Here is a 20,697-nt window from a genome sequence, read left to right as displayed (position 1 = left end):
TCAGATGCTACCCATTGTGTTGAGCGTTTGTGTTGTTTGATGGTTTTGACTTATACAGGATGTGAGCCTAACCTATGGCCAACACTTGGATGATCTCAGTTTCTAATGGAAAACATAGGAAAAAGAAACTAGAGCTAACAGAAGATGACTGTACCGAAAATTATAAAGGTTCAGTGCTGAAGAAAGGGTCCCTCCCATACAGTTACACACTTTCAAATAATTGTATCAGAGGTTGGCTAATTCAATCTTTGGCAGAAACTTATTTTACATGACCCATATGGAGGGAGAGGCAGCTACGCTATTTTGACAGGAATCTCTAACTCATTGTTTCCCCACCGTGGCTTTCTCCCATACACTCCACTCTTCAACAGGACCTCCAGTGTGATTCTGATAACCTTGTAATTCTGTTAAGTGATCATGCTGCATTTTAGCCAAGTCTGTTGTGAACCTAGCCAGTGTGTTATCTACATCTTAGTGAATTACAACCTAGACATTTGTGGGGAACTCAATAGACACATCTGCCAAAGCAAAAATAACAGCAGGTGAGGAAAGTCCTCTGCCCCATTCTGCTATCTCTTTATTAGTTTTATTTATATGTCTAGGTAATATTACCACAGTAGATACCAAAAGAGGAAAAACATTGTGGTAGAAAGGTCACAGGTATGAAGTAATAAAAATCAACTGGAGGTCTGAGAAAGAGCACAAGAGTTATATAACGCTATGATACATTACAGCAGTGTTTCTCAACCTTGGCAGCTTGAAGATGTGTGGACTTCAACTCCCAGAATTCCCCAGCCAGCATGCTGGCTGGGGAATTCTGGGAGTTGAAGTCCACACATCTTCAAGCTGCCAAGGTTGAGAAACACTGCATTATAGTGAACATGTCCTCCATTCATTGTGAGTCTTAACTGCTGTATGACTATGTTCTTTGCTGCTAATGCAGCTTTCAACATCAATTCCCTCCAGACATTTTTAGAACCGGACAGCCAGCTTCCATGTTGCCCGGTATGTTTCTGCTAAATTAAATACACAAGTTAACCAGGGAGGCAGAGCAATCAGATCAGAGAAGTCCAAGAGCCTGCTGGACAAAAATCAAGAGTTCTGTGTCATAATGGGGAAGTCCTGGCATGGGTGAAAACCAAATTCTGACATGAGCCAAAGAGATGATCAGTCCTGGAAGAGGTAGGAAGAAACTTTTATATTGATGGGAGCAAACTTGAAAAATCCAGTTCATGTAAAGCCCAATATGCAGTCAGCTTCTAAGAGCTCTTTGATGAGAAAGTGGCAGTTTTGAGGCATTGCTACTCAGCACTGAGGAACTTCCGCTTCTTGGCTGTGTGGGTATACGGGTGCCAGCGCCACTCCACATCAGCAGTGTTCTCTTGCTCCAAGGTTCCCAGTTTGATCATATATACTGCAAGAAGAGGAGAAAAGTTTCATATTTTGATCTGGGACTGTCCTGCTCTGTGCCTCAGGGAATAAACACAGCAATTCTCTATTCAGTCCAGTTCAACTACAGTCTTCGAATGTCTGGAGAAAATGAATTTTTAGGACAGAGGACAAGGAAAGAAAAAGCCTGTCCAAACATTGGAAAAAATCCTTCCAACTCAGAACGTTTCACACATGCAATGGCTGAGTTCACACATCCTGTTAAACATTAATGGGGTTTGTTTAGTTCTGGCTTAGTATGTTGAGAGCCTAGCCAGTGTAACACAACCAGAGGTTAGGGAGTTGCACTATATGTGAACCCAAACTACTATTAAACCAGTTAAGTGTACTATGGCCTAGCTGGTGCAGGCCAGATGTTGTTCTGGGACAACAACCTCCAAACAGCCAGCCAGATACTTCTGAAAGCAACCTTGAAGCTACAATAATCTCATCCCCAGCATTTGAGTCTCATAGATTACAGTGAGCAACAGCATGTTTAAGGTTGATTCATAGAGTAAGCCATAACGGTCATCGAAAGCTAATGAAACCACATTAGAGTTACTGCAATGGGTGAACCCAGTCACTACAAGCCACTATTTGATGGTAGTTACCCCATACTACAATTATTCAGGTGGACAGAAGCCAAGATTCTAATTTATAATAGGCCTCTCAGCTTCTTCATGCATCAGCTGAGATTTGAATCAGCAACTTCTTGATCATTACACATGCTCCTAGACACATTATCATTAGATCAGAACAGGGACAGGAAGAGAATCACACTAAACTCTGAAAAGGGTTACCCAATCCATTCTAGCTTTCAACAGACACAGCAGGCATTTGAAAAATTTTGTGAACAACCATAAATATTGAACAACTTGATTAGTTTTTCTCTTCCCTAAAGCAACTGCACAGAAGGGATTTTTTTTTTCAGTAGGACAAGTGTCATGGGACAAATCTACACACTGATCCAGTTTTAAGAGTGCATAGTGAAAATCCATGTAATATCACTGAGTTACCTATGAAAACACAAGAAGCATGGCACCAAAAGATCTTTTGTACAGCATTCTCCCACCTGGTGCTCCATCAAATGTGGTGGACTATCATTCTCAGAATTTCCAACCAATGTGGCCGTAGCCTAGGAATTACGGGATTTGACCAAACAGCCCTGGAGGGCACCAGGCTCAGGAAACCCACTCTTGAATAAGGAAGACACTTTCTTTTAAGAAGCAGCCTTACTGTAAAGATCAGCAGAATCCCACATCCTAAAAAAATTGTTTCATTATTTCATCAGTAGTACTATAAAGCAAGAATTTATATGTTTCCTCTTTTTGTCAGGAAGGAAATAAGTAGACTGACTCATGCTAGAACTCGAGATCCTCTTAAATGACGCTGATGTCAACCTCAGGGGAAATCCAGTTATAGCCCTTGCACCATAATTGTGAGAATAACTGAGGATTCCACTTGCTCTAAAAAAAAACTTACTCCAACACATCTAGAAGGCTGTTCCAAGCTTTCCTCCTCCTCTTCCTCCTCCCTCTTCTTCAATACTTTTGATACTAATAACATTGAAGTTGCCCCTCCTGTTCATTGCAAATTCCTGCTTTCCCTCACATATTTATTCAGTCCACTTGGGTTTAAGACCAAATCAGCTGCCATGATCGGACTTCTATCTCTCCCAGCCACACATCTGGATTCCCAGTCCCCCTGTGGCAGAGGCTGGGAGAACAATGGCTCCATTAAGACTGCTCTGGCAAGTCTGTGGTGGAGGCGAGGTTTTCGATTTCACAGCTCACAGTTTGAAGATGATACTTACATTTCATTTCAAACCTGGGCCCAACCTCGGAGAGCTCCACATTCCGATGGTCAGTCTTCTTGTAGACGTGGTGCCTGCCCCAGATAATATTGGAGAATTACAGAGTAAGTCCTGGGAAGAATCAAGAGAGGTCCTCTTTCCCAGCAATCAGGCCCTGCTATGATTTTGATCAGCCTCTTTGGGTCCTGCCTCCTCCTGGGCTTCCTTCCTCACTAAACATGAGTACAGCGCGAGTCCCAACCACTAAGACACGGACAAGCCTGACAAGGGGCAAATGTTTTATCATTTGAGGCAAAGCAGCAAAAGGCACACACCCAAATGATGTTGGCAAATGTCTCTCCCGTCTTTGACGACCAAACAGAAATCAAACTGATCATTTCAAGTGGCCCCACGTCAGTGGCCTGAGGCGGTCTTCTCATTCTCCCCAAGGGTGGGGCCAGCCACAGGATGCACATGCAATTTTGGAAGGGAGTTTCATTGCTAGAGTGAAACACAAGAGCCCATGCAAGAAACCCAGGCCAAGGAAAAGGGACATCCTTGAAGCAGCAGCTGGGTGAACATGCTGACCAGCCCTTCCTGCAAAATTAGAGGTTGGCCAACCAACTCAGCCTCTGGGCTCCTGCATCTGACCCAGCACAAACCAATGCCAATCAAGGCCTGCCTGGTCCAGTTTATATGCTTGGCAGAATCATTCTCTGGGTTGTTAATGCTAGAGGAGAGGCCCCATGTTTGAATGATAACAATTAATCAGCACTTTCAACAAAAAACAGTAACACAGAAAAAGGAGCATCACTTAGCAATAGAGTTCCTGGTCCCAATTATTGTTGTTAACCGAGGACAAGCTGGTATTTGCAACCACAAGTTTTAGCAAAAACTCATATAAAATTACAGCACTCTGCATCAGTTCAATTCATCCCCCCTACAATTAACAGCACTGTCAACATCTGCATTCATATCTTCCTTGCGGCCATTGCTAACAATGCAACTTGTTGATTGACTTAGTTGACTCAGTACATTAAACTACAGATAAACCGTATCTTGGTGTTACACATTGCATGAACCCAACTGTAGTATGCCCCAAAGAGAATAGGAGCCAGTCACAAAGCTTATTTCTCTATTTAAAAAATAGGTAATTTTTATCCTGCCCACCAACAAACTATGGGTACCTCACACAAAGTGATAAAGTTGCCTGCTAGACGAGTGGCTGAAGACTCTGCAGAGGAACTTGCATGACCTAGTATATTTGGGAACTAGTGGCAATTATTCTTCATTAAATAATGATAGGCTCAAACTGGGAGGGGGCAGCACCAGCTAAAGAGGAGTGCCATGGCTTCCCTTCTCTTACATTTTGAAGGAATTAATGAAGTACAGAACCAGAGCAAATCCACAAATAAGTCTCCAAATGCTCTCTGTGGCTGCCTATCAATCTTATTTCCAGAGCATCTTGAAAAATGCTCTCTCATCCTTCTGCAGCCTGAGTCCCTTCACATGTATTGGGATTCCATTTACCATAATCTGCAACCAGCATGGTAGTTATAATCCAAACTATCCAGAAGGGACCAAACTGGGGGAGGCTGTACTACAACACAGAGTATTGTCCATGAAGATGGGCGACTATATAAATGTGATAGATAGATAGATAGATAGATAGATAGATAGATAGATAGATAGATAGATAGATAGATAAATAAATAAGACCGCACAACTGGCAGCAACAAGGAGCGAGGCTAGCAGCAGTGATGTTTGCATTCCCTTGGCTCCACTCCCATAAGGAACTCATAAAGAGGAGGGGAACCATTTCTGCTTAGCCTCAGCTGGAATCCAAACCTGAAGGAGATGTAGTCCTCTTGGTTGGCAAAGGTGATGACCCGCTTGCTGTCTTCTTTAGGTACTGGAAACAAGTACTTGAGGATGCTAGTGACCTGAGAAGGAGAAAGGGGAAAATGCCAGAAGCTTGGTGGTAGAAAGTGCAATGATGTTTAATGAAAGTTAGAAACAACAGTGAATAAAGGATCAAATGTTCCTATAGTCTAGAAGTCAGGTTTTCCCCTTGGTGTAGCTAATGGGATCAGATTCAAAGAAATATGTAACTGAACACAACTTGCAAGATCTGGCCAATAAATCAGACTTTGCTCACAGGACAGTCTTTGAATGTGCTTGACTATGGATCTCCATAATCCCCAGCCAGCATGACCTTTACCAACCCAACCAAAATTTATTTGGATTAGTTCTGGTACATAAAAACAGTGAGAAAACCTCCTGTGGTTATACGACTTCTCTACATTCACATCTCTACTTCACCCAAAATACTGCATAAAGAGCACTGATGGAACCAAGCTAAAGTGACAATCCTACACTCCCTTCCCTGGGAGTGGGTTCCCCTGCACTCAATGGCTGGGTTCACACAACATGCTGAACTAGGGCAGTTAACAATGTAGCAGTTTCAACTTTGACTGTTTTTTTTTTTAATTGTGGCTTAGTCTGTTGAATAGACCCAGCTTGTTTGGTTGTTTTATGATACATTTTGTGAAACCAGAAAATAGCAACCATGTTTAGTGACTTTGGCCTATACTTCTGCCAGGAAATTTTACTGCCAAGTCAAAAAAGACTTCCTACCCCTACCCTCCCTCAACCACAGATGCAGCCCTGGTTTACAGACCTGTAAACTACGTTCCCCATTTTGCTTTTCAATCTCAATCTAAACAGTTTCCAAACACTGATGAAATAACATTCTGACCCACCACTGCATCTTACCCGCTGTCCAAGTCGAGATGTGAAATTGTGGAAGATGAGGTGGGGGTTGGCTTCTGACATGGTGCCAATGTCTGGGATGTCATGGCGCATGACCACGTTGCAGAGTGTGAAGTAGGCAGTGGGGCCAAAAGGCAGGTGGCTGACTATGAGTCCATCTGAGGAAGTAGGAGCAGGGAGAAGAGAAATTAGTTAGGCCCAGTTGCTATCAATGGAAGAAGATGAACCCACTGAAAAAGGAAAGAATTTGTTAAAAAGACACAGCCTGATGTGTAGGAATGATGCATGCTTCACCAATTCTACTTAACCCTTGGCTCATAACCAGCCACTCCATCTAGCACAGGATCATCAAAAGTTTCAGATGGAAGTCTTCCCAACTCTGCCTGAAGATGCTGACTATTGAACCTGGAAGTTGGTGGGTGCAAAGCCTATACTGTACCACTAAATGTTATCTACTGCCTGAAATCAAGTAAGCAGCATGTTGGACTTCAACTCCCATCAACTCCAGGCCACCTAGCAAAGGATTGTTGAACTATAACATAAAGTATCTGGAGGGCACTAAGTTGTCTCTGAAGAGAAGAGCCACTGCCGATAGATTCTGACATCAAGCAAGTAGCTTCAGGCCATTCCCAAACAAGAAAGTTGGACCTTCTCTATGTTTCCATCACACAGCTCTCCTTGAGTCCACTCCAAATGAAATAAAATGACCACTGATTCTCTGATAGATATGCTCTCATAGCTACAGAATTCAGACCACACCTGTCCAATCTATTCTCCAGGCAAATCACTTACCTGGCACTCCTCTGTGCTCATGCACCACCAGAAGGTCGGTGACTCCATTGGCTTTGCAGGCACGGACCAAAGCACCCACTTCGTGCCTGCCTCGGTTCATTCGCTGGGCCCCAGGGAAAACTAGCTTCACTTCCTAAACAGGACATGGGAAAAAGACAGGAGTTTATGAGGAGCCATTTATAAACACTTCCGAGCTAAAGAAGCCAATGTCACCATACTTAGGGATAGCACAGGTTAGATCCAGCCTGCCGAAAGGAGAATCCTTGACTCTGGAGAGCTTGAACTGAGATCTCAGGGGTTCCCCTGACACAGATTCTCAGCTAAACAGTTTGCTTCGTCCTCCCACAGACTGGTAGCCAGATGTGGTATGAAGTAGTCCCAGAAAGACTGCAGGATCTCCGATGGGCAAAGTAAGACTTCTACTAAGCTGCTTTGGTCAAGCCCGCCCCATCAACCTGCTTTCTACACCCCATCCCTCCACCTAAAACAGGGCAAAGCACTTGCTATTTACTTACTTTGGCAAACATCTTGAGGCGGGAGCTGGGGTCACGGGAGGTGGTGACCATAATGCGGGGATCCTCCACTCCGGCCCAGCGGTATTCATCATCTACATGACTTGTCACTCCTGCCAGGCCAACATCATAATTACAAACCTTCCCAGAGACAGAGATCCCCAGATAGCATTTAGAGGGCTCCAGGTTGGGGATAACAGTCCAGAGGTTAGGCTCCAGTGAGCCACTCACCTTCTGCCCCTCCGTCATCAAACTCCAGTGCTTTCTGGAGGACCAGGGCTTCTTTCCGAAGTTCTGTGGGAATGAGGCAATTCTCTGGAAGGGAAAAGCAAAAATGACTTTAAAAAAAATTGTAAAAATCTGTATTAGTGAGTTTGTATTATTGATTCATTTATACAATTTACAGACTGTCTAACTCCCAACAACTCTGGATGGCTTACAGTTAAAAGTAAAAAATACAAAACATTAGACAAAAAAAAATCCATCCATGATTGTACAATATAAAAAACTATATACAATGTAATAATTAAAGCAGAGTGAACATAAAAAAGGAACTAGGAAAAAGAGGGAAAAAATAAGATAAATATAGGGTTTATTCAATCCTTATGAGAAAGCAGAGCTGAGGTGAGAGGATTCCTCCACTCACCAGCTAGCATGCCCATCATTATTTGTTTTAGGTGAGGATTGTAAAGAAATGCAAGGCCTAACTCTTTCCACTGGCTTTTGAAAAGATTATTTATCCATTGTATGTATACATTGCAAGCAGCTTCCCCATGCCACTCCCACTTATGTTATTTATGTATTTATTAGAATTTTACCCTGCTTTTCCTCCAGAAAAGAAAGTCAGTGTACATCATATTTCTCTTCCAAGTTTATCCCCACTATGGCCACCTTTTGAAGTTGGTAAAGGGAAACTGCCTGGTGAAATGTCAGCTCCAGGGCTGAACTGGGTCTTGAATCTGGGCTTTCCTTATCGTAGTCCAACCATTACACCATACTGGCTTTCCCAAAAATTACAACTCTGTGAGTTTGGCTGGCTGAAATATAACATGGCTTAATGAATCAGCATCTCCTCTCTCAAAACCTAACCCTTATTTAGTTAGAATGCCAGAGGAGCACTAAAGACACTCAGCTTCAAATTTCCATGAATTCATGGATAACTGTGAGCCTAGCCTACCTCTCAAGGTTATTTGTGAAGATAACATTTGAGGAGAAATCTTGAACAAATGGAAGGAAATATGGGGGACAGATGTAATAAATGAATAAAAAGGTGCACTGATTCAATTACAGGACAATCTATACATGCTTTCTTAGCTATAGGATCCATTAAGCTTACTAGGCCTTACTTAAAGGCCAATTGGCCCTCAAGATTCACATTCCCACAAAACACTTTCCTGCTGCCACATATTGCAAATCAAAGTCACTAATATGTACCATCTAGTGCCTTTTTAATTTTTTCTTTCTTTTCTTGGAGAGTCCGGAGTTTTTCTTCTTGGGCTTTGCGGTAAAGATACTCCCGCCTCTGACGAGCTTCCCGGCGCAACTAACAAATACAAAAGTGTTAATTAGATTCATTGAGATCACTTTTTCCCTTCCCTTTCTGACTTCAGTATACTTAGTGATGGGAGAAAATGGATCTGTCCTGAAACGCTTGCTAAAAACCCTGAAATTTTAACTTTTGAATTACATGCATTCCGACAGAGGCCACAATTCAGACTGATTAGGGCTGCAATCCTGCACCAGCTCCCTTGGGAATAAGTCCCATCAAATTTAGTTGGATCACTGAGTAGACATTTGTGGAATTATGGGACAACTTAAAAAAAAATCTAACCAACATTGCCACTGCTGTAATTCAATATACCTAGAAAGCAACAGATCGGGAAGCCTGCTCAAAATATAGGTAACTTCTAAAAAGTATATGCAAAGCCTACGCTCTTTGCCCCGAATTAGTCTAGAATGTCTACTATCCCAAGGCTTCATTGATTGGTCCAAATCTAAACTGAACAAAGCTATCTGGGACTTCTGTCTCTACTCTCTTAGCCAGAAAGCAAAACCAATCACTGCTCACTTTTCCAAAAAGCAAAACCTGCTCAATGCCATCTCAGGCCGCACAAACGTTAGTTCTTACCATGATCTGCCTAGAATATCCCAGACCCGACCACGTTCCGATTCACTTTCTTTCAATCACTTCCGCCCGTGATGCCAGTTCTCATTGGTCAAGAGATATGGCCTATAACAGACGAGAATGAAAACCAAAAGGGAAGCCTCCGGCCCACACCAAAGATGTCAGAACAAAGGCAGGTGACGTAAGGACAACGAGTTACGCGAGTGCCCACGGTGACGTCATTAAAATGTGCGCGCTCAGACGATGGGCTGCAAGCTCTAGGAATGCTTCCGAATTCCGAGTAACGTTGTTAAGGTTTTTTTTTCTGAGTTAATATTAAAATACGGGGGTCTACCTTTTTTCCCCTCTGTCTTTTTTCTTTCTCTGCCTCCCCAGATCGATTCCCTTCCAACAGTCGGTGAGACAGCATCGATGCGGAAGGAAGACTCTATGGATCCTATTTCATATTTCCTAAGCTTTTCTACACTTCTGCCCCCATAGACTCTAATCTGAAGCAGAAATGAAACTGTTTTTGGAGGCTTCTTGTAGGCAACTGGATCTGAGTTGCAAGCATTCTTATTACCGCGAGAAACGGCATCAGAAAAACCTAACCCTCTGCCTTATCTCTTGGTCCTCTGGATTTTTCCAGCTCAGCTCTGATAGCCCTATATTTGTGGAGTCCTTGGGGTTCTCTGAGCTTGGTTTTCTTGCAAACGTTTCATTACCCGGCTAGGTAACATCTGCAGTGCTCAGAGCACTGCAGAAGTTACCTAGCCGGGTAGTGAAACGTTTGCAAGAAAAGAACCAAGCTCAGAGAACCCCAAGGACTCCACAGTTCAACCCTGAGCTACACATATTCACCTCTATTGGTAGCCCTATATTTCCCGGCGTTTTGGGGGGTTCCCTGTTTGGTCGGCTTTATCGACTCTAAAAGGCCGCCCATCCCCGCCCTTGCCCGAGACATCAGAGGGAGAAGCACAAGTACAAGCGTGCCCAAAAAGCTCCCTTAATAAACATGATCTCCGCTCGGGCCTCTAGAGCAGCGTTCCTCAACCTCAGCACCTTCCAGATCTGTGGTCTTCAGCATGCTGGCTGGGGAATTCTGGGAGCTGAAGCCCACACGTCTTAAAGTCGCTGAGCTTGAGAAACCCTGCTTGTACGGATAGGAAAGAAAGCTTCACAACCGGAAGCGGCTATGCTACTCATTCCCGAAGCTCTACTGTCTCTTCTCTGCCTCGGTCGCAGCCGATTGATCGAAGATTAACATCTCTGATCTGATTGGCCGCGGGGGAAGAGAAGGCGGAGTCCTTTGAGGAAAGCGGATCGGATCGAATGAGAACTTCGGGGAGGTTGAACGACCGGCTGGTCTTCGCCAGCGGAGGAGCAACGAAGTTTCTCCGATATATTTGCTGAAGAAGGTATCTTTTTTCTTCCCTTCGGTGTTTCAGTCGTTAAGTGGTGTCCAACTCTTCGTGACCCCATGAACCATGTCACTCCAGGCCTTCTTGTCCTTCACTGCCTCCCTGAGTTTGCTCAGTTTCATGCTCATTGCTTCAGTGATGCTATCTAACCATCTCATCCTCTGCCGTCCTCTTCTCCTTTTGCCTTCAATCTTTCCCACCATCAGGGTCTTCTCCAAAGAGATCTCTCTTCGCATTAGGTGGCCAAAATATCTGAGCTTGAGCTTCATTATCGATCCTTCCAATGAGCAATCAGGGTTGATTTCCTTTAAGATTGACTGGTTTGACCTCCTAGCAGTCCAGGGGACTCTTAAGAGTCTTCTCCAGCACCACAGTTCAAAGGCATCAATTCTTCGGCGCTCGGCCTTTTTTATGGTCCAGCTCTCACAGCCATACATTACTACCCTTCGGTTAGCAGATCACGGTGGCAGGTAGAAAGAATGAGAGGCTTGTGGCATCTCAGGACTCTTTTATTGTGGCGTCTTAGGTAAGAGTGCAGCTCTGTCATATCCACACAGATCCCTCGTTATTGCAACATGCTCATATGGCATCCGTGCCCCTTGCAATGACGGGTGTAGCGAAGCGGAATAAACTCATGAATCGGTCAGAACTCTTTAAAATCCTCACATAGCCATCTTGAGCATTGGAGGAAAGTTGGAACGTCAGACGAAAAATAAAACACTGAACATTTAGATTGCATGTTTTAAAAGGGAAGAGAAAGGTGAGGGTGCTGATATTAGGCCTGATGAAGCAGAGCAATTCTGGGTATGTATGCTGAGAAGTAAGTCTTCCTGAATCCGGTGGGATTTTGCCTGGTATTGTTACCGCAATTCTAGATTGTAGTTCCTCCTAAAATTCCTTGCCAAGGAAAGCTTATTTCAAGTCTTCTTTTATGTCTTTCCATCAGCAAAAGAAGTTGTATTTATTCAGGCAGGCTTTTAGCTGATAGACTGATTTGTAAATATGGACAGAGATCCAAATGTGCCTCTGGATGGAAAGGAACAAGCTTTTCTAACCTTTCCTTTCTCTTATAGTCCTAAACACTTTCTAAATATTGCAAAACAGTTGTGAAGTCCTGCTAAATGGGGTAGGGAGTCTGAGGAGAAAGTGGGCTCCTTAAAAATTCAGCAGAGGTACTTTCTATCAGCATTCCTCCACTCTGCCTTATTTTCAGAGATCCTTCCTTCTCCACTGGAGCAGATCCCGTTCAGTGGGTTTGTTCATCGTCTCTGTAATATTTTGAAGAAAATACTGCTGTTGGGACAAAGAGCAGGGAATCTGCTTCCACCAGTTTCATGCATCTAAATCTGGATCTAACTCAAGGTTAAATAGGTTGCAAGTGGCTTTAACTGCTTATCTTGTAATGTTTTATCATATTTCTCTTTTTGCTGTTAAGTGGTTTAGAGCATTATTTGATGGAAAGACAGCATACAGATTGAATATGCAAGGTAGTTATGTCAACATGGATGTTTATCTATCGTAGCAGATAACTCTTGAAACCCGTGTGACACAAGGTCAAGTAGGATCAGTTGTACAACTTTCCATTCAGATGACTCCTGCAGAGGACATTGGACAAGCTGAAATATGCGAGGAATTGGACCGTGTTATCCTCCACCTTTTTGATGCTCTGGAAATGCTCCAGACCAAGAGAGAAGCTTTTAATAGCTTGGTGGAGCAGGTGAGAACGTGGCACATAAAATCTGGGTAGAGGCCAAGGGCATACTGTCAAATGATGGGGCCACTTTCCCTTTCTCCAGCTGTTGTTGTAACCAGGCAGAGCTGTTGATTACTTTTTGTGTCACAGACTGCCTTTGTCTCCCCAGTGTCAGGAAATCCTGAATCAGTTCATTTTCTTTTCATGATGATTAAGAATTCTGGCAGTTGTCACCATTCACATCGAGAGGCATCTGGTCAGAAAGACTGCTCTAAGGTGTGTTTTTGATTTTGCCTCTCCAGGGTTGGTTCTCACTCTCCAAATCTCGCTATGCCATGGGTAACAAATCTGTCTCTACCCTGCAATATGGAAACCAGATGACTCCACTTATTCGGATAGACACTAGGTGAGTGGGAAGATTGTTGGCTTTTTGGCAAGGAGAGAAATCCTGTGGTGAGGGATAGAGGCGGCAGCTGCATCCATACTTCAAAATATGGTTGCTTTGCTTTTGGTTTAGTTGTACAGACACAATCATTATGCTTAATGAGCTAAGGTTTATGGCTTAGTATGTTGTGTAAACTTAGTATGTTGTGTAAGGTTTATGGCATGTTTAATAAGATATGTGAAACTTAAGAAAAGAGATATTAGAAAGATCTGCAGCTTCTCATGTTACGTTCTGAAGATTTCCAGTTTCACTGTCTTCCTCTCTCTGCTGACTGACCCACCCACTAAATGGTTACTTGTGTTAAAATGGGTATAAGTAGCTAGCCAGCATAATGACCTTGAATGAAAGGAAGAAAGAACTGGGTGCTTTTTCCTTTTTCTAAAGTAGTTACAGATAGCGTCCATTCTATGTTCTTTTTATTGGAGCCTTCCTGCAAATATTTAGACTTCAAGCGCTATTGTTTCCATTGCCACTCAGCGGGGGAATAATAGGAGTTAAGCAGCTAGAGGGCACCAGATTGGGGAAGACTGCTCCATTCCATAATACTCTTCCATAACATTCAGGTCACACTAATAATCCCAGGAACAGTTAACCCATCTTCCTTTGTAAGAAGGGACGGCGTCATTTGGCTGTATTCAATCAAAGTTTAATTAGGCGAGCTTTGTGTCCAAGGTTGCGGCCAATTGAGAGACATTTTGACTCTGGATTGCTTTGTTGACAAAGTCAGTACAGGAAGATTGTTTTTTTTCTTTGATTTTGGGATGAGGACTGGAAAAAGCTAGATTCAAATCCCCATTCCATATGGAAAACTCTTTGGGTAATCTTGAGCCAATAGTTACCTCATAGCCTGACCTACATCACAGTGTTGTTCTGGGAATAACATTGATAGGGCCAGGTATGATGTATACCTGTGGAGGAAGAGAGGGCTAAAATTGCAATACACCGTGTAAATGATCTCTGTCTCATACATGAGTATCACCGTTGCCTATTCCTTGGAAGTGAATTAGTTTCAAGCTATGTGCTCAGTCTTGCATCTGGCTCTCTCTTTGCTTCATCTAGCAAGAGAGAAGATGGGCAGACTGAGTTTCAGGTGATCACAGAAGATGCTTTCAAAAGGAAGGATGAAAGCACAGCTGTTGTGGAGGAGATTGGCCCCAGTGAACAAGGTAAGGGAACAAAATCCTTTTTGTTTTGGAGCCCACTTGATCAGAACTCATAAGAAACTGCAATCATGCTCCCAAGATCTGATGTGGATGTCTTCTTTCCCTGTCGGGTGGCTATTAAAAACATTCCTTTTGGTGGTGGTGGTGGTGGTGATGATGATGATGATGATGATGATGATGATGATAATAATAATAATAATAATAGCAGCAGAGATGTAACAATTTGGAAAAATAAACACTTACTGTACAGTAGAGACACAAATCAGAAAATCTTTGTCCCTGGTAATAAGAGTACAATACAGCCATTCAAAGGAAGAATGCAAGGTAGCTATTAAAAATATTATAAATAAACCTCAGTCTCTGTTCTAAGGTAGGGGTGGGAAATGTTCAACTGCGCTTCCTAAAAGGGTCTATAATAGGCAACCTAGGAATTGTAGTTGAGCAACATCTACTTCCCAACTTCTTAGTCTCCTTCTCTTGAAGATACTGTTCCATTGCTTCTAGTTCTACGACGGCGAAAAGGTCCAGGAAAAGCAGAGGATGTGGCCCAATCTCAGAATACAGCCTCCCAGCCTGCAGAGGTCTTAGGCCACCAAGACCCTCTGAACTGGTTTGGCATCCTTGTGCCTCAAAGCCTCCGACAAGCTCAGAAGACTTTCCGAGAAGGTGAAGAAAATGGCAACTGTGATAGTCACATTGAATTCCATCTGCACTTCTGTCCCCTTCTGATTTTCTGTCTAAAGATCTAAGAAAAAATGCTGCCATGCAGCCACTGTTTCCATTTCTTGTGTGAAAGCCACACACTTGGGGAAGTTGCTCTGTGGCCAAGTTCTGTTCATGTTATGGTGGTCACCATCTGAGGAATCAGACTAAATTCTGGTATTAAACTCAAAGTTGCTATACTGTGGCACTTCCTAGATGCCAATAAGGGGCATCTCTCCAGATCCGTAATTTTGTGGTAAACAGAAGGCAGAGCTGAGATTGATAGTTTAATTATATACACGGATACCAATAAGAATTTTGTTGGCATTGCAGTCCTGATTTTTGCACTCTCTAGATTATCACTTTCACAAGCAGATGAATTTAGTGTGTTTAGTGAGATGAGCTTTTTAGTAACCTAGAAATCTTCACTTAACCACCATTCTTAAAGCAGCTTTTTCCAACCAAAATGCCCCACAGATAAATGAGGACTCCAGCTCCTGGAATTCCCAGTTAGTGCCTGGCGACATGGAAGTTGGGAGTTCTATCATATCTGGAAGCAATCCACGTTCGGGACAGAGTAGAATGGAATTTCTCTTTTTAAAAATACTATTTGACTTGCCTGTTAATAACCCCTTTTTTCATCTTATCCTGTTTCAGGGATCCACTTGGCTGCAGAAATTGCCTCCATACAGAGTGAAATTGAGGCCACTCGAAGTTATTACCAGTCACTGCTGGAAAAAAAACGAAAACTGGTAGCTGAAAAGAAGCAGTGCTCTCCTTGATCAATAAGGACCATCTCTGTGCTAATACAAAAACACAAGGAGTATAGCTTATATTGACTGGAGCAATCTTGGGAATTTCCCTGTTTGTTCTGAACTTTTTTTTTTTAATCTGTATGTAAAAGATTATTATTAGGAATGGGCTTTGTAAGTTACAGGTGTACTTTCGAAAGATTTGTCTGCATGAAGGTAGAAATGGATGTACATGTTTTGAAATACAGTGTAGCTGGAAAACCTAGTCTAGTGTATATATTCTTTATCTTGCCTTTTTTTCTTATTTCTTATTTCTCTGAGATAATACGTCTCTTATAGTATTGAAACAAAAGTCTTTGATCTGTAACTTGATTCTTATATGCTTTGATCATAATCAAAACTTTTCTACCATGTGAATCTTTTCCAAACCAGAAAAAGATTCACATGCAGCCCAAGTTTTGATTATGATCAATCTCTGGTGACTTTTTCAAATTTGGCATCTTGAAGAAAAAAAAAGGAAACCCCAGAGAAGTAGGCACCTACCTTGTCTCATCGGGAAGTATGTCTCTTTAAGAAAAAGCACGATGGTGAAACTAATGCAGGATAGGGGTTTTCATTTCAGTACTATATTTGTGCTGTGCCTATTATGGTTACTGATGTTCTAATTCCCTCTAATAATAAAGTCGTGCTGATTTTGAAAATGACCCCCAAATCAATCCACACCTCTTCAAGTTGCTGAGATTGAGAGACATTGGAACATTGCTGAGATTGAGAGAGAGGAACATTGGAAATTGCCTCAAACCTAATCAGGCTATAACTGAGTTGACATCACACTAAATCAGTGTGCTGTTGAGTAAACCTAGTTATCATAGCTTGTTTAAAAGTCACTAGTTGCCTGTTCTATTTTAGTAGGCAATTGGATTTGGGGGTTTCAGGTGAAGATCTTTTTTCTTATATCTGCTAGAGCAGCATAGCAGGGAGATACCTCAAACTGGAGAAAAAGGGTCCCCACACAAGTTAGCTCAAATACTGAAGAGGAGCACTTCCCTCGTGGGGTTCATCACAATGAACCAAAACATGCTGTAAGTCTCCCTGATGGGAGAAAAAGGAGACTCACACATCTGACCATTTTGAGCCGCTGCAGAATGTCTTAAGAAAGACCTGGTTGACTCATGCCCGCCCTTCACCGAGCACAAAGCTTTGTATATTTGAGTCTTAGTACAAATGGTCAAAGAAGCCTACCGCCATCAAGCCTAATGTCCAAGCACGAGAAAGAAGCAGACCAGAAAATACTGAATGATGTTTTCATGCAAATTTAGTGGTTTTATAAAATTGCCAACCGACTAGGATTTTATTCCTGGGGGGCAGGTGAGAAGATAAAAATATAGCCTGGTGCATCGTTAACCAAAGCTACCAATATTTTTTTAAAAAACGGTTAGCAATTGGTATAAGAAAATTAAAAGGCCTTTGCGAAAAGGGTGGATTTTGCTATTGCGTTCATAGAGGTGTTATCTATATCAGTCAGTTGTGCAGAGCTTTTGCCAGTTTCCTCCCATATGGTCTAGCGGTTAGGATTCCTGGTTTTCACCCAGGCGGCCCGGGTTCGACTCCCGGTATGGGAAGAAGAACTTTTTGAATATTTCCACATTGTCTACTGCGGAGAAAAAGCATTACCGAAACAACTAAAGGACCCTTTCTGCTTTTTATAAGTGAATCAAGAACTAATGGAAACCAGTTTCATCCCTGTATCCGGGACCCTAAAGGAAATGAACCTCAGAAAAAGCTTGTTGGTGACCCTTTGCGTTTAAAAAAGAGATGTTTAGAGAGCGGACACATGATGCAGTTGTGTCCTCTTTATGGTTGATTTGCTATCCCGGAAGCCGAGGTGAGGACACGAAAGCGAGAAGGAACGCATCGCCTTGGCCGGAAAGCAGCGGCGAGACGGCCGGGCGCCCGAAGGCTCCCCGGGAACCGGGCTTGCACGCGCTGGGACCTTTAAAGGCGCACTTCCGTGGCCTTTCAATAGGGGTCGCCACGCCCTTAGAGCGTCTGTCAGAAAGTACCCCGACGCGGAAGGGGCGGGGGCGGCAAGGAGGAAAAGGAAAGGGTTGCGTGCGGCTTGCTCACGGCAGGGTTGATGATGGACGGAGCGCAGGGCTGTAATGAAGACGACCGTGGCACAAGGAGACCGCAGGGTTTAAATTTTCATCGTTCGCGTGGCTATTCTTATGTAAAGTGGCCCCTAAAGTTGCAATATGGGTTCCCATCTGTCGTGCTGTTAGCAAATGAATTAATAAAAATCCAAAGACGGGTGGTGGTGATGATGTTTAAAGGCAGGATCCCCTAGCTTTCGGAGAGGGAAAGGGAGGGGGGGTAAAGTGGAGGGAAGTTGCACTTGGATCCACCTGTGGGCTCTCTTCCTTAAACACCCGCTGAGTTATTCGAAGCGGCCAAGCTGGGATCAGCGTCTTTTCTCCGGCCTCGGAGCCACTTTTTCCAGGCTTTCAGGAACAGTGCGCAGCCCCGCGAAGGGCTTCCTCTGTCCGGCTGGCGCAATTTACAAGCAGGGCCGCCCAAAAGAATTTTGCCAAACTTAAAGGCCGGTATGTGAATCTGAAATGCCCTGGGGGCGACTCCCTCCCCCCGCCTCTACTGAATTGCCCAGAGTACATCCATTCATGTCACGTTACTATGCAATCATATACAGTACCGTAAAGTGGGGTGGAATCTGACAGTGTGCATATATAATCTCAGCCTCGGGTTTTTCTTTCTGCGGCAATGGACGGCCTGAGGAATTAATTCTTGCAAATTGCTGGTGGTGGCAGAATGTAATCCGGAGCATCAGATTGACCCCGTGGTGGCTGACTGGTTTCGTTGTGCTCTCCCATATGGTCTAGCGGTTAGGATTCCTGGTTTTCACCCAGGCGGCCCGGGTTCGACTCCCGGTATGGGAAAGTTGGCATTTTATAGTTCTACCAAAGTGTTCTCTTCCGTGTATAAATTCTTGAAAAGTGATATTTGGATTATCCCCTTACCTCTGTAAAAATATTTAATACCAACTTTCATGCAGAATTGCTGTTTTTAAAATGGATAAACTATGGCAGACACGTTTTATGACGTCGCTGGGAGATCAACGATCTGGATATTTCTAGGAAACTACCTCAAATCACCTCCACGTTCCTTTTGCCCAGTTGACGTATCAACTGTATTTTTGATGTCTTTCAAGGACCCTGCTTATATTGAATAGAATAGAATAGAATAGAATAGAATAGAATAGAATAGAATAGAATAGAATAGAATAGAATAGAATAGAATAGAATAGAAATCTTTATTGTCATTGTACAACTTGTACAACGAAATTAATGCCACCCCAGTGCAGCTTTAAAAATATAAAAACCATAGAACACATAAAACACATAACACACATAAAACACATATAACACAACCTTCACATTCCATATTGCACAACCCCTGATGCTGCATTAATACTGCACTATACGATAGAATTCAGTATAGTTGCACCTCTAAGATAGAAGCTATTCTTCAGCCTATTGGTCCTTGTTTTCATTATCTTGTACCGTCTGCCAGATGGTAATAGTTCAAAAAAAGAATGTCCCGGGTGGGATGGATCCTTAAGAATGTTTTGAGCCTTCTTAAGGCAGCGGGAACTATAAAGTTCTTCCAAAGGGGAAAGGGCAACCAATGATCCTCTGGGCAGTGGTGGTAACCCTCTGGAGCGTTTTCCTATCTGCCACTGTGCAGTTAGCAAACCATACACAGGTGCAGTAGGTTAAAATGCTGTCAATGGTACAGCGGTAGAAGGTCACCAGCAGTTTTTCATTCAGCTGTTGCTTCCTGAGAAGTCTCAGGTAGTGTAATCTCTGCTGGGCCCTCTTAACCAAGGCTGCAATATGAGCGCCCCAGGTCAAGTCCTCCTTTATAGTAACACCCAGAAACTTAAAACTGGCCACCCGCTCCACTCGGTCTCCATTGATAACCAGGGGCTGGACATCTAATCTATTCCTCCTATAGTCCACTATAGGCTCCTTGGTCTTACTGACATTAAGAGCCAAATTATTGTCTCCGCCCCATGAAAGCAACGTAACAGTTTGGAACCTGATACTCTACTCTTTATAACCAAGTAAGCTTGAAATTTCAATGGGTTTTAATCGTTTTTATTAAGAGGAGTATTTGTAAGGAAAGAAACCCGCTTTAAGTAAAAGTCTGCTTTTCCCATACCGGGAGTCGAACCCGGGCCGCCTGGGTGAAAACCAGGAATCCTAACCGCTAGACCATATGGGAGAAGATGACAGTTTATTTTCTGCAATCTAAGTTGATATTATAATACCTGCTACTCGCTCTTATTTTCAACAATATGTATACTGTAAAGAGGTTTCGATTTTTAATGACAGAGAACAGTATACGATATTTGTAAATTAGAAAACAATTTCGCAATTGAATTCCTAAAAATAAAAACGAAGCAGGGTAAAAAAATATGTACCCTTTTTTTCCCATACCGGGAGTCGAACCCGGGCCGCCTGGGTGAAAACCAGGAATCCTAACCGCTAGACCATATGGGAGAGACCTGCGAGAAGCTTTCAGGCAACGGTGGTCCAATCTAAGCCACAACAATCGTTTCTGCCACCTAGAGGTATACTTAGGAATTGTAGCAGTCATCCTTCATAATCCAGCCGCCTTAGCATAAACTTCTTGGAAGTTCTGATGGTTTTGAGTAGAAAAGTGGGAGATCGACATTTTAAACATTAATATACACGTTTGGAAATTCCAACGCCAAGCCTAATTAAAATGTGCAAAGAAAGATAGGGATTTTTAAAAAATGTCTTTCCCTGAAGCAGGAAGCGGTCTTGCCCTTGAAAATTTAGCACTCATTTCGTCTGCAGTACACCAAAATTTTATTGGCCTGCAGTGGCGACTTTCCCCAGAATTTACTTGGACTCTCTTGTTTCACTGGCAAGAAATAGTCGAACTTTAGTCCCGATTTGAACTCTTACCCGATTTCTCCTATACTGAAACGAAGCTCGAACTAAAGCAGAACTTATCATGTATCCTGCGGCACCGGTCTTTTCCTTCTCAGATTCACTCCCCGATCCACCAATTCCT

The 20,697-nt window shown here is 43.0% G+C and overlaps 2 protein-coding genes and 4 non-coding genes across 9 annotated transcripts; 3 read left to right on the top strand and 3 right to left on the bottom strand.

Moving 5' to 3' along the window:
• Nucleotides 1–431: 431 nt before the first annotated feature.
• On the bottom strand, nt 432–9,607 carry IMP4 (IMP U3 small nucleolar ribonucleoprotein 4). 2 transcript variants are annotated; one of them, XR_003084681.2, is made up of 9 exons: nt 9,425–9,607; nt 8,731–8,839; nt 7,528–7,611; nt 7,300–7,409; nt 6,785–6,917; nt 5,996–6,150; nt 5,069–5,163; nt 3,242–3,352; nt 432–1,414 (listed from the first exon to the last, which is right to left on the bottom strand). XR_003084681.2 is itself a non-coding variant. In XM_007427799.3 (9 exons), exons 1-9 carry the CDS (start codon nt 9,425–9,427, stop codon nt 1,302–1,304), a joined length of 876 nt encoding a protein of 291 aa, XP_007427861.1. In that variant the 5' UTR covers nt 9,428–9,603; the 3' UTR covers nt 808–1,301. The 2 variants fall into 2 exon arrangements, 1 of the variants encoding a protein (XP_007427861.1); XM_007427799.3 differs by having other exon boundaries at nt 808–1,414; nt 3,242–3,315; nt 9,425–9,603.
• A 1,057-nt stretch (nt 9,608–10,664) lies between these two features.
• On the top strand, nt 10,665–15,835 carry VMA22 (vacuolar ATPase assembly factor VMA22). 3 transcript variants are annotated; one of them, XM_007427800.3, is made up of 6 exons: nt 10,665–10,818; nt 12,344–12,538; nt 12,817–12,920; nt 14,019–14,125; nt 14,627–14,788; nt 15,482–15,835. In XM_007427800.3, exons 2-6 carry the CDS (start codon nt 12,410–12,412, stop codon nt 15,604–15,606), a joined length of 627 nt encoding a protein of 208 aa, XP_007427862.1. In that variant the 5' UTR covers nt 10,665–10,818; nt 12,344–12,409; the 3' UTR covers nt 15,607–15,835. The 3 variants fall into 3 exon arrangements, with proteins under 3 accessions (XP_007427862.1, XP_087994002.1, XP_087994003.1); XM_088137876.1 differs by having other exon boundaries at nt 10,675–10,818; nt 12,347–12,538; XM_088137877.1 differs by having other exon boundaries at nt 10,686–10,818; nt 12,410–12,538.
• Nucleotides 15,836–17,126: 1,291 nt separating this feature from the next.
• On the top strand, nt 17,127–17,198 carry TRNAE-UUC (transfer RNA glutamic acid (anticodon UUC)). Its single transcript has one exon. It is a non-coding gene; the product is annotated as a tRNA-Glu (tRNA).
• A 1,260-nt stretch (nt 17,199–18,458) lies between these two features.
• On the top strand, nt 18,459–18,530 carry TRNAE-UUC (transfer RNA glutamic acid (anticodon UUC)). Its single transcript has one exon. It is a non-coding gene; the product is annotated as a tRNA-Glu (tRNA).
• Nucleotides 18,531–19,806: 1,276 nt separating this feature from the next.
• On the bottom strand, nt 19,807–19,878 carry TRNAE-UUC (transfer RNA glutamic acid (anticodon UUC)). Its single transcript has one exon. It is a non-coding gene; the product is annotated as a tRNA-Glu (tRNA).
• A 206-nt stretch (nt 19,879–20,084) lies between these two features.
• TRNAE-UUC (transfer RNA glutamic acid (anticodon UUC)) lies at nt 20,085–20,156 on the bottom strand. The gene has a single exon. It is a non-coding gene; the product is annotated as a tRNA-Glu (tRNA).
• Nucleotides 20,157–20,697: the final 541 nt, after the last annotated feature.

This window comes from Python bivittatus, unplaced genomic scaffold (genome assembly GCF_059951505.1).
Source record: "Python bivittatus isolate LINGU-HERP-01145 unplaced genomic scaffold, Pbiv_v1 ctg000220_np1212, whole genome shotgun sequence".
NCBI lineage: Eukaryota > Metazoa > Chordata > Lepidosauria > Squamata > Pythonidae > Python > Python bivittatus.
The sequence above is the reverse complement of the archived record's forward strand: the minus strand, read 5'-3'. Positions and strand labels throughout refer to the sequence as shown.